General features: G+C 44.8%; 1 protein-coding gene across 1 annotated transcript in view; it reads left to right on the forward strand.

Annotated features, from left to right (window-relative positions):
- Nucleotides 1–3,149, forward strand: part of LOC149437883 (uncharacterized) — a 46,029-nt gene extending 42,880 nt beyond the window's left edge. The window contains exon 5 of the mRNA XM_089660557.1: nucleotides 2,474–3,149. Coding sequence (XP_089516683.1) covers nucleotides 2,474–2,823 — 350 coding nt within the window. The 3' untranslated portion in view covers nucleotides 2,824–3,149. The remainder of the gene's footprint in view (nucleotides 1–2,473) is intronic.
- The last annotated feature ends 10,266 nt before the right edge of the window (nucleotides 3,150–13,415 follow it).

Genomic DNA, 13,415 nt, shown 5'->3' on the forward strand with positions numbered 1-13,415 from the left:
CGTAATGGGAATTTCTATTTTTTCAGCAAAAATTTCCCAGTGTCTTTGTCAATCTCTACTCACATCACCATAGCTCAGTCCAAAATTTTTATACTTTCGTAAAGTATTTTAGTCTTTTTTATTCTTTACTTTTCTATTATTGTATAATCTATTCTAATGTATTCTTTTTTAATTCATTCTATTCAAAATTTGAATTTCGGAAGGCAATTATATACTTTCTTTTTTATTCTATTCTATTATTTTTCCATTCTATTCTTTTCTATTCTATTCTAATGGATTCTATTCTGTTCCTTTAGTTGCTATTAAATTTTATTCTGTTTTACTCTATTTTTTTCTATTCTTTAATTTTCTATTCTATGTTTTTCTATTCTATTTTCATTGATTCTATTCCTTTATTTTCTGACCTATTTTATTCTACTCTTGTTTTCAAATTCAAATGGAATTTTGGCTGAATTTTGTTTCATTATTTCAGATTTGTGTAAATTTGTTACTATTGGAATTTGGAATTCAGATACACCCAAAAAATGTAAAATGTATTAGTATTGTTATTATTATTATTATTATTATTATACAGGATTTATGTAGCATCAACAGTTTGCTCAGCATTTTACAATATAACAGCAGACAATGCAGCCCGAATATGGATTCGGATCAAAAAGAACTGCACATGTCTATCTCCTCTCTGTCTATGTAATGACTACCTTTCCTCTGTCTATCTCCTCTCTGTCTATGTAATGACTACCTTTCCTCTGTCTATCTCCTCTCTGTCTATGTAATGACTACCTTTCCTCTGTCTATCTCCCCCTTTACTCTGTCTGTATAATGACCGCCTTTCCTTTGTCTATCTCCTCCTCTCCTCTGTCTGTATAATGACTTCCTTTCCTCTATCTCCTCCTCTCTCCTCTGTCTATATAATGACTGTGTCATGGAGCTAGCCCCTCACTTTTCTGTCCCGTCTATGCTGGGACTTCTAGTCCTCCGTGTCACTGACACAGGCAGCCCTCAGCAGCCCCTCACCCCCCTTCCCCTGCAGTCTGGCCCCCTGCTCCTCTTTCTATATAATGACTGCCTTTCCTCTGTCTATCCCCTCCTCTCCTCTGTCTGTATAATGACTGCCTTTCCTCTGTCTATCTCCTTCTCTCCTCTTTGTCTGTAGAATGACCGCCTTTCCTCTGTCTATCTCCTTCTCTCCTCTTTGTCTGTAGAATGACCGCCTTTCCTCTGTCTATCTCCTACTCCTCTCCTCTGTCTGTATAATGACCGCCTTTCCTCTGTCTATCTCCTCTCTCCTCTGTCTGTATAATGACCGCCTTTCCTCTGTCTATCTCCTCTCTCCTCTTTGTCTGTATAATGACCACCTTTCCTCTGTCTATCTCCTCTCCTCTGTCTGTATAATGACCGCCTTTCCTCTGTCTATCTCCTCCTCCTCTCCTCTGTCTGTATAATGACCGCCTTTCCTCTGTCTATCTCCTCTCTCCTCTTTGTCTGTATAATGACCGCCTTTCCTCTGTCTATCTCCTCTCTCCTCTTTGTCTGTATAATGACCGCCTTTCCTCTGTCTATCTCCTCCTCCTCCTCTCCTCTGTCTGTATAATGACCGCCTTTCCTCTGTCTATCTCCTCTCTCCTCTTTGTCTATATAATGACCGCCTTTCCTCTGTCTATCTCCTACTCCTCTCCTCTGTCTGTATAATGACTGCCTTTCCTCTGTCTATCTCCTTCTCTCCTCTTTGTCTGTATAATGACTGCCTTTCCTCTGTCTATCTCCTCTCTCCTCTGTCTGTATAATGACTGCCTTTCCTCTGTCTATCTCCTTCTCTCCTCTTTGTCTATATAATGACCGCCTTTCCTCTGTCTATCTCCTCTCCTCTGTCTGTATAATGACTGCCTTTCCTCTGTCTATCTCCTACTCCTCTCCTCTGTCTGTATAATGACTGCCTTTCCTCTGTCTATCTCCTTCTCTCCTCTTTGTCTGTATAATGACCACCTTTCCTCTGTCTATCTCCTCTCTCCTCTGTCTGTATAATGACCACCTTTCCTCTGTCTATCTCCTCTCTCCTCTGTCTGTATAATGACCGCCTTTCCTCTGTCTATCTCCTCTCTCCTCTGTCTGTATAATGACTGCCTTTCCTCTGTCTATCTCCTCTCCTCTGTCTGTATAATGACTGCCTTTCCTCTGTCTATCTCCTCTCTCCTCTGTCTATATAATGACTGCCTTTCCTCTGTCTATCTCCTTTTCTCCTCTTTGTCTGTATAATGACCGCCTCCTCTCTTTCTATATCATGACTGCCTTTCCTCTGTCTATCTCCTCCTTATTCTCCTTCAGATTTTTCCTCTAGAAAAAGCCTGCAATGGTTCTGCCCCCCTTCTCTTCACCCAGACAATGGCTATCTTTCCTCCATCTCCCCTTTACCTCCTGTCCTTCAGGAACTGACTTGCTCCTTGTACTGAATTCCTTCATGTTGATGTTCCAGGCGTTAACCCATACATTGTCCTGACACACAAGTACAGCGGTGAATTGGAATCCATGAAGTCCATCTTTACAAACATGGGGCTGAAAAACATCTACACCATCGAAAATTACACTGCAAAGGGCGAGCCGATGGTGAGAGAGAAGCATGAAGAGATCATCAAATTCCTCACTGATGTTTTGGAAGACATCAGATTCCGTATGGGACACATGAGAGATCCCAAAGAGGAGAGGAAAAGGCATCTGAAATTTATTATAAAATATATGAAAGAAACAAGCGACATGAAACTAAATTCCGAATATATGAAGAACAAGAGTGAGGGGAGTGGAAAAAGTTATTGTATTCTACTTTGAATAAATTGTGATTGTGCAGCCCTAGCTACTGTATATTACAATCCCTGTGTGCCTTATGTAGTTATCTGTGATGTAAAATATAAATGGTAGGTAAGATTTGGGAAGGTCTACGTCAGTTATTTCTTCTTCTCACTTAGAGGACAGAAGGGACTCACTGAAGGTCCAGGTTAATAAAAAGCCTCCATAGACCATTTCTTCTCTTTCAGCCATCAGTTTTCTGTGTTTCTATGTATTGGTGACATAAAGTGGGCTCTGCATCCAGCGCCAGCTCAACCATAGGGAGGCATAGGCAGCCGCCTTAGGGTGCCAGCATGGTGGGGCGGGGGGGGGGGGGCGGTAAAATCCAAATCCCCAGCCTTTTGCTCAGGATTTGTAACCATAGTGCGGACATGTGTGTTCCCCGGCCAGAAGCGTGCGTACTTTTGTGAAGCTGACTGAAGCTGGCTGTCTATGGGAAGGGTTTCAAGTGGCTGCAAAACTGTCGATCACTTCTACAACTGCCACTATGTGCCGCCCCCTGCGCAACCCCCCCACCATATTTACAGGGGTCCCACCTGCTGGCCCACTGCGTTCATGGCGGATGTCGCTGTGAAGGGCGGAAGGAATTTAGTGGACATTTATCCGCTGAGCTTCTCTCCTCTGTACAGAACAGGCAGTGACGTACCTAACTTCACTTCCAGAGCTGTCAATGACTGGAATCAGTACCTGAGGAAGCAGCTGACAGACCATGATCTGTGTTCCATCAGCTGCAGTGGCGTGTAAGGGAGACATCCAGGGTCTAATAGACCCCAGATGTCTCATAAAGAGTACCTGTCACCTATATGCTATCACATAGAGGGCTAGTGGTCCCCTATGTGATAGCAATCACAAGTATGTAAAATGTTTTTTTAAGTTTTAAGCATTAAAATAGACACATATAAAATTAAAAAATAAAAATATTTGCCCCCCCCCACATATCAAAATGCACGCATTGGGGTGCCTATATACAAAAACGGCAATTGCTGAACACATATTACATATCACTGCGCTTGGTGGAGTGAGATCAATAATTATAGCATCAGAACTCCTGCATAACTTTACATTGATGACCTGTAGCGGCTTTTAAAATGTTGTCTATGAAAAAAAAATCTAGGGTTTCACGGGCACACACAAATTTAAGGTTTGACATGTTGGGTCTCTATTTACTCAGCACAACTTCATAATTTACATTTTACAAAAAAAAAAGTGTAATAAATTGAATTTATACAACCAAAAATGTACTTTGGTGTATTTTTTAATGAAAGTTTGTATTTGAGCCAGTATCGTGTAACATAAAAAATTGGGACTACCAAAATGTTATTCTCTAGGACAGGAGTGTCAAACTCCATTTCATTGAGGGCCGAATCAGCATTATGGTTGCCCTCTAAGGGCCGATTGTATCTGTAAGGGTAGATGTCCCTCTTAGATTGTAAGCTCCCAGGATCAGGGCCCTCCTATATGTATTGTTGCTGTATTGTCTCCTGTTATATTGTAAAGCGCTGAGCAAACTGTTGGCGCCATAAATCCTGTATAATAATAATAATAATGTCTTGAGCACCCCATCCCCCTCATTACATCAGATATCAAGAATCCCACACCCTCCATAACATCACCGTGCACCCACTTTGGGGGCAGAGCTGGAAAGCAGAAGGTACAGGGTCTGGAGGAGGACCAGAGGAGGAATGGAGTCAGTTACCAAAGTCTGCTGAATGTTGAGACCAGGGGAGGCAGAACTGAGGGGGTGCTGCAGCTGCACTGAGAGGTACAAAATTTGGCAGAGAAGTTATTTTGTCTTCTCTGCTGCCGATTGCTGAGACAAGGAGGGGGCAGAGACAAGGGGGTACCTGAAGGAGAGGTGCAAGGGCCACATGAAATGGCCTGGAGGGCTGGATTTGGCCTGCGGGCCTTATGTTTGACACCTGTCATCTAGGGTGTCTTCTTTTTAGAAAATATATAATGTTCTGAGGGGGTATAAGTAACCTTCAAGCCTAAAATAATTTCAAATATCTGTCTTCCAATCCTAACACTGAGTCCTCTTGCCTACGTGGAAGGGAATCAGGGAATACATACCCTCCTCCCTCATTACACACTGCCCTTGTGGAAGGAAGGGAGTGGTGGGAGGATGGGGGGGAGAGGGAGTTGCAAAATGCACCTTCACTTAAGTATTATTATTTTATTATTATACAGGATTTAGATACCGCCATCAGTTATGCAACGCTTTACAACATGAGGGCAGACAGTACGAATACAATACAAATGAATACAGGAGAATTCAGAGGGCCTGACTCGTTAGAGCTTACAATCTAAGAGGGAGGGTCGAGAGATACAAAAGGTAATAACTGTGGGGGATGGGCTGATGGACAAAATACATGTACAGTTGTTAGGTGGGGGCAGGATAGGCTTCTCTGAAGAGATGAGTTTTCAGGGGTCTTCTAAAAGTGGACAGAGATGGAAATATATGAACAAATTGGGGAAGGGAGTTCCAGAGCATGGGAACAGCTCTGGAGGAATCCTGGAGGCGAGCATAGGAGGAGGTGACAAGGGAGCTAGAGAACAGGAGGTCTTGGGAGGAACGAGTTGGTTGGTATTTTGAGAGCAGGTTGGTGATGTAACTCGGGAATGAGTTATGGATGGCTTTATAAGTTGTTGTAAGTATCTTGAATTTTATTTGTTGGGTGAGCAGGAAAAGTGGAGGAATTGGCAAAGAGGGATTGAGGACACTGAGCGGAGGTCAGTGGAGGAACTGGAAAAAAGGGATGGAGGACACTGAGCGGAGGTCAATGGAGGAACTGGAAAAGAGGGATGGAGGACACTGAGCGGAGGTCAGTGGAGGAACTGGAAAAGAGGGATGGAGGACACTGAGCGGAGGTCAATGGAGGAACTGGAAAAGAGGGATGGAGGACACTGAGCGGAGGTCAGTGGAGGAACTGGAAAAAGGGATGGAGGACACTGAGCGGAGGTCAGTGGAGGAACTGGCAAAGAGGGATGGAGGACACTGAGCGGAGGTCAGTGGAGGAACTGGAAAAGAGGGATGGAGGACACTGAGCGGAGGTCAGTGGAGGAACTGGAAAACAGGGATGGAGGACACTGAGCGGAGGTCAGTGGAGGAACTGGAAAAGAGGGATGGAGGACACTGAGCGGAGGTCAGTGGAGGAACTGGAAAAGAGGGATGGAGGACACTGAGCGAAGGTCAATGGAGGGACTGGCAAAGAGGGGCAACATACACTGGACAGTTAGTAAGGTGGATGAGCCTGGCAGCAGCATTCATGATGGACTGAAGAGGGGACAGCCTATGCAAAGGTAAGCCAATGAGAAGGGAGTTGCAGTAGTCATGGTGGGAGATGATCAGGGAAGCAGACATAAAAACCTTGCAGCGGCCATGTCTGCGACTACGAATGACAGAGGAAGTTCAGATATCTCCAAGCTTTTCATTGATGAAACATCTGCCTGCCTACTTCATGCCTTAGGGTGAAGGTTACTCCATTTTTATGAATTGATATCAGAGTCCTAGTGCAGACATAATTCCAAAGCTCCTCGGGAGAGTTCTATATTCACATTCTGATATCTTACTAGAAGATTATTTTGACTTCACCCTCTCCAGCCTGCACTCCATGCCTCTTGATTGGCTCTTCAATGTGACGGGTAGCCAAACTGGGATAACGTCTGAAAGGAATGGAGCCGCACACCCACTATCAGCCAGGTAAAGCTTCATGTAAAAAATGGCTTCAGAGAGTCTCCTCCCATGCCACACCTCTGTGAGGGGCGTGGCATGGGAGGAGACTCTCTAAAGCCGTTTTTTACATGAAGTTTCATCCTGTTGATCAATGGATAGCGGCTCTCTTTAGATCTGTGAACTGGACAAGCTGAGCTTGGAGCATCGGCACCCAGTCACATGTTAGAAGTCACCAGGAAATATGCGCGCAGTTCTTGGACCCTCACTTTTCACAAACTGGGATAAAGGCTACTTTATATTAGTTACATGTCCCCGTTTACATAGCATAACTGAAAAAAAAAATTGCAGCTTACGTTTTTTAGATGCTCTGATCTAGACCCTATGGCAAGGAAAATCCGACATAGTTCTCTTTGTTTACTGTAAGAGGGGCTGGATATGCGTTTGCCATAATGAACCCAGTCTGCAATGTGCAGGGAGATAGTAATTTTTAATTTTGATATAGATGTGAAATAGATTTGTACTCTGTCTGTCCTAAATAAAGGTTTTCACTATTGTTGGGCTAGAGCAGGGTCTCCAAACTATGTCCCTCCAGCTGTTGAAGTACTACAAGTCCCATCATGCTTCAGCCATCTTGTTGGTGGCTGTCAGAGTCTTGCAAGGCCTCATGGGACATGCAGTTCCTCAATACCTGGAGGGTCATAGTTTGGAGACCCCTGGTCTAGATGTTCGAGTCAAACATTAGTTCGGCATTGGCTGTTCACGTGTTGGGTGAACACACAAATGGTAAGGGTATTCTTTGGGCTGTTTGCTCACCACTCCCCACAATACACTGCCCCCTGACAGTGCATTGTAATTGGCCAAAGCAAGGCATCTGACCACAGGTCAGGTTACATAATGACATAGTTAGTCTGGCTGAAAAAAGACAAAAGTCCATCCAGTTCAACCAAAAAAAAAACCTTATAATCCTACACCCACAGTTGATCCAAAGGAGGTGAAATGATTTGGCCAATCACAGCACATGATGATGAAGGGGGCATGGCCTTGTGACATCATCACAGTATTTAGAAACTGCCTACCAGCACAGCTGTCAGACAGCAGGAGCCAGTGTCAAGAGCGCAGACTTTTTTTTGGGTCGGCAGTGGCATTGTGATTGACGTTGGATCTACTTCGGGGTCTACTTTTTATTGTTATTAAAGGACTAGTCAACGACTGTCTCCTGTCATTTGTACACTACACTTTTTTTTGTGAATGAGTAGTGGTACCATGTATCCCATATTCATTCACATGGGGGGAATCTGGGGGCCCCTTTGTTAAAGGGAGCTTCCAGATTCCAAAAACCCCCCATCCACAGACCTTCCCCACAACCACCAGCCATGGGTGTGGGGAAGGGGCCCTTGTCCCCATCAACATGGGGACAAGGTGCTTTGGGGGGAAGCCCCTCTGCTCCAAAGCACCCCCATGTTGAGGGCATGTGGCCTGGTATGGTTCAAGAGGGGGGGACGCACATTTATTCCCCTCCCTTTCCTGACCTGCTGGGCTTCATGCTCGGATAAGGGTCTAGTATGGATTCTAGGGTAGTGGTGTTTTTTGGTTTTGTGCTGCCCTAGGCAAGACTAAAATTGCACCCCCATCTAAATTTGTAATCTCCGTTCCTTCTGCTTTAGGCTCCACATCTTCCTATAAGAGCTCCATATCAGACGTTGGTCAGCAACTGCGGACATGATACAGGAGACAGTCAGAGACTGCAGACGGGATACAGGAGATGGTCAGAGATGACAAACATGATATAGAAGAAACTGTGGACAGGAAGCAGGAGAAGTTTAGAGACAGCAGACAGGATACAGGAGACGGTCAGCGAATGCAGACATACTACAGTAAATGTCCAGAGACTGCAGACAGGATAAAGGAGAAGGTCAGAGACTGAGGACAGGATACAGGAGATGATCAGATTCTGCTGGCATACTACAGGAGACGGCCAGAGACTTGGACAAGATAAAGGAGAAAGACTGAGGACAGAATACAGGAGATGATCAGAGTCTGCTGACATATTACAGGAGATGGTCAGAGACTGAGGACAGGATACAGGAGAAGGTCAGAGACTGCGGACATACTACAGGAGATAGTCAGAGACTGTGGACATAGTACAAGAGACAGTAAGATACTGTGGACCTAGTACAGGAGACAGTCAGAGACTGTGGATATAGTACAGGAGACAGTCAGAGACTGCGGACAGGATAAAGGAGATGGTCAGAGACAGCGGACAGGATACAGTAGATGGTCAGAGACAGCGGACAGGATACAGGAGATGGTCAGAGACAGCGGACAGGATACAGGAGGTGGTCAGAGATTTAGAACAGGGTACAGGAGAAGGTCAGAGACTGGGACAGGCTACAGGAGATAGTCAGACTGCGGACATAGTACAGGAGACAGTCAGCACCTGCGGACATAGTACAGGAGATGGTCAGAGACTGCCTAGTACAGGAGACAGAGACTGCGGACAGGATACAGTAGACTCTCAGAGACTGCGGACATAGTACAGGAGACAGTCAGAGACTGCGCACATAGTACAGGAGACAGTCAGAGACTGTGGACAGAATACAAGAGACAGTCAGAAACTGGGGACAGGATATAAGAGACGGTCAGAGACTGCAGACATGATACAGGAGACGGTCAGAGACTGGGGACTAGCCAGAGAGGCCTGGTCTAACCATACACTATGGATGACTGGTTTGCCTACACACATTAGCTGGGAGCTGCACAACCCATTAGACCTTGAAGCCACTCTAAGAGTTAACAGGACTCAGATGTGCACTGGGGTCTCGGCTATCCTGGGACTCCCTCTCCTCATTGGCTGAGACAGCAGCAAGAGCCACCATTGGCCAGTGAGCCAATGAGAAGATAGTGGGGGCGGGGCAGGGCTGAGCCGCCACTCCGTGTGTGAATGGACACACAGAGCAGCAACTGGGGAGTGCTCGGGTGCCCCCATAGCAAGCTGAGGAGGGAGGGGCCAGGAGCGCCAGGGGAGGACCTGAGAAGAGGAGGATCCGGGCTGCTCTGTGCAAAACCATTACACAGAGCAGGTTAGGATAGACATGTTTGTTATTAAAAAAGAAATAAAAAATAGGCCTTTAGCATCACTTGAAGGGCCAGTTCACACTCCATGCATTTCAGTTGCTTTTGTTCTGCATCCAAGACGCACAAGAAGTTGGTTATATGGTCGTCAATGTCACAGTTCACATCAGCGCTTGCAGTTCCAGTGCGTTCCGGTTGAAGATAAAAAAGTAGAACAGGTTGCATTTTTTTTGCACAGAACTGTACTGGAATGTGGTAAAATGCACAAAAAATGCACCAGATCTCACCAGAAAACACCCAAACACACCAAAAACACACAGGAGCGCACAATGTCCCTATGTGAATTGAAGAAAAAAAGAGGGGAAAAATTAGCTGGAAATTCATAAAAAATGCACTGGAATGTAAAAAAAAGCATCAATAATGCAACAGAATGTGGGTTGCCTTTGAGCCATTTTGGCGTTTTGTGTTTTGCACCTGCGTTTTTGACGTGTTTTTGCGGTGTTTTGCATTTCGCGAGGTTTTTTTTTTCATCTTTTCATTTTTTTCATTTTTCTGCAGCATTTCCATTTAAGTCTATAGAACCAAAAACACAACTTTTTGCATTCAAAAAAGTCCCTGACCCTTTCCAAAAAAACGCAATGGGTGAAAATGCGCAGATGTGAACGTGTCCCATAGGAAATCATGTTAAATGGACTGTACTGAGTTTCTGCAAAATGCTGTGGAAAAATTAAAAGGGGTTCCAACCTGCTACTAGCAACGTCTACCTAATAAAGTGACCGATGAATGTATGTATATATAAAAACATTTTCACACTGATACATTGTATTCTCACACTGATACATTGTATTCTCACACTGATACATTGTATTCTCGCACTGATATATTCTATTCTCACACTGATACATTATATTCTCACACTGATACATTGTATTCTCACACTGATATATTATATTCTCACACTGATATATTATATTCTCACACTGATATATTATATTCTCACACTGATACATTGTATTCTCACACTGATATATTATATTCTCACACTGATACATTGTATTCTCACACTGATATATTATATTCTCACACTGATACATTGTATTCTCACACTGATATATTATATTCTCACACTGATACATTGTATTCTCACACTGATATATTATATTCTCACACTGATACATTGTATTCTCACACTGATACATTGTATTCTCACACTGGGGTGAGGGGATTTACTAAATCTGGGGCAGCTGTGCATGGCAGCCAATCAGCTTCTACCTTCAGCTTGTTCAATGAAGCTTTGACAATAAAACCTGGAAGCTGATTGGTTTCTATGCAGAGCTGCACAAGTATCCGAGGTCCCTGCAAAGTCTCCCCAGGACTAATGACCGGTCTATAGAGCAGAAGTGGTCACCTTAGTAGAGGGGGGGGGAGGGGGCTCATCTATGGCTTCTGAATCCATGAAAAGACGGCAGATAATATTCACTGTATTTAATGCCCCCGACTGTCCCTGGTTGGGATGAAACCAGTCCCTCCGTCCTCGTCAGTTGTCCCTCTTTATGGTCGGATGTATAGAACTCTGCATTAGTCCCGGTCACATCGCTGCAATTTAAAACCGTGCGATTTGTGTGCAATTTCAGCGCGATTTCAGGTGAGATTTCTGAAGACTTTATTGCTACTTGTGAAGATTTTCAATGATTTCTTGCAATTTGCAGAGCAATCTCCATTATATTCTGAGTATGTGAAATCGCAACAAAACTGCAGAAAAAGTCACGCAAGAACTATTCTAGAAATGGCGCCGCAGCAAATCGCACGTGTGAACACGCCAACATTCACATTCATTAGATGCCATTTCAGGTGCCATTTCAATTCCCAAATCCCACCGGTATGACCCCGGGCATGTAAAGGCATTTAAATATCAAAGGCGTTTTCCTGCACCAAACCTTCCACCAACCTCCAGATTATTACAATTCAGATTCTGAAGGAAAAGGAAAAAAAAAACAAAAGGGGGGGGGGGGGTTACCAACCTTTTTTATGCATACTTTTTATTCTACTCTGCTTAAATGTGGGAATGATGGGGGGGGGGGGGGCTTTGAATTTACACTTTGTATCTTAAGGGGTCCTTCTTCCCCAGCCAAGAATTTTGGGAGGTTTGTGATACAGGAGATGATCAGAGACTGCAGACATAGTACAGGAGATGGTCAGAGACTGCAGACATACTATAGGAGATGGTCAGAGACTGCAGACATAGTACAGGAGATGGTCAGAGACTGCGGACACAGTACAGGAGATGGTCAGAGACTGCAGACATACTACAGGAGATGGTCAGAGACTGCAGACATACTACAGGAGATGGTCAGAGACTGCAGACATACTATAGGAGTTGGTCAGAGACTGCAGACATAGTACAGGAGATGGTCAGAGACTGCAGACATACTATAGGAGATGGTCAGAGACTGCAGACATAGTACAGGAGATGGTCAGAGACTGCAGACATACTATAGGAGATGGTCAGAGACTGCAGACATAGTACAGGAGATGGTCAGAGACTGCGGACATAGTACAGGAGATGGTCAGAGACTGCGGACATAGTACAGGAGATGGTCAGAGACTGCAGACATAGTACAGGAGATGGTCAGAGACTGCGGACATAGTACAGGAGATGGTCAGAGACTGCAGACATACTACAGGAGATGGTCAGAGACTGCAGACATACTATAGGAGATGGTCAGAGACTGCAGACATATTACAGGAGATGGTCAGAAACTGCAGACATACTACAGGAGATGGCCAGAGACTGCAGACATACTAGAGGAGATGACCAGAGACTGCAGACATGCTACAAGAGATGGTCAGAGACTGCAGACATACTAGAGGAGATGGTCAGAGACTGCAGACATGCTACAGGAGATGGTCAGAGACTGCAGACAAGCTACAGGAGATGGTCAGAGACTGCAGACATACTACAGGAGATGGTCAGAGACTGCAGACATACTATAGGAGATGGTCAGAGACTGCAGACATATTACAGGAGATGGTCAGAAACTGCAGACATACTACAGGAGATGGCCAGAGACTGCAGACATACTAGAGGAGATGGTCAGAGACTGCAGACATGCTACAGGAGATGGTCAGAGACTGCAGACAAGCTAAAGGAGATGGTCAGAGACTAAAGACATACTAGAGGAGATGGTCAGGTACTGCAGACATAGTACAGGACACGGTGAGAGACTGCAGACATAGTACAGGAGACGGTCAGAGACTGCAGACATAGTACAGGAAATGGTCAGAGACTGCGGACACAGTACAGGAGATGGTCAGAGACTGCAGACATAGTACAGGAGATGGTCAGAGACTGCAGACATAGTACAAGAGACAGTCAGAGACTGCAGACATAGTACAGGAGATGGTCAGAGACTGCAGACAATATATAGGAGGTGGTTAGAGATGTCAGACAAAATACAGGAGATGGTTAGAGACTGAAGACATGATACAGTAGATGGTCAGAGACTGCAGACATACTACAGGAGATGGTTAGAGACGGCAGACATACTACAGGAGACGGTCAGAGACTGCAGACATAGTACAGGAGATGGTCAGAGACTGCAGACATACTACAGGAGACGGTCAGAGACTGCAGACATAGTACAGGAGATGGTCAGAGACTGCAGACATACTACAGGAGACGGTCAGAGACTGCAGACATACTACAGGAGACGGTCAGAGACTGCAGACATAGTACAGGAGATGGTCAGAGACTGCAGACATACTACAGGAGACGGTCACAGACTGCAGACATACTACAGGAGACGGTCACAGACTGCAGACATACTAC

The sequence above is a fragment of the Staurois parvus genome, unplaced genomic scaffold (assembly GCF_062004578.1).
Source record: "Staurois parvus isolate SC_StPar_1 unplaced genomic scaffold, SC_StPar_1.0 ptg001252l, whole genome shotgun sequence".
Lineage (NCBI taxonomy): Eukaryota > Metazoa > Chordata > Amphibia > Anura > Ranidae > Staurois > Staurois parvus.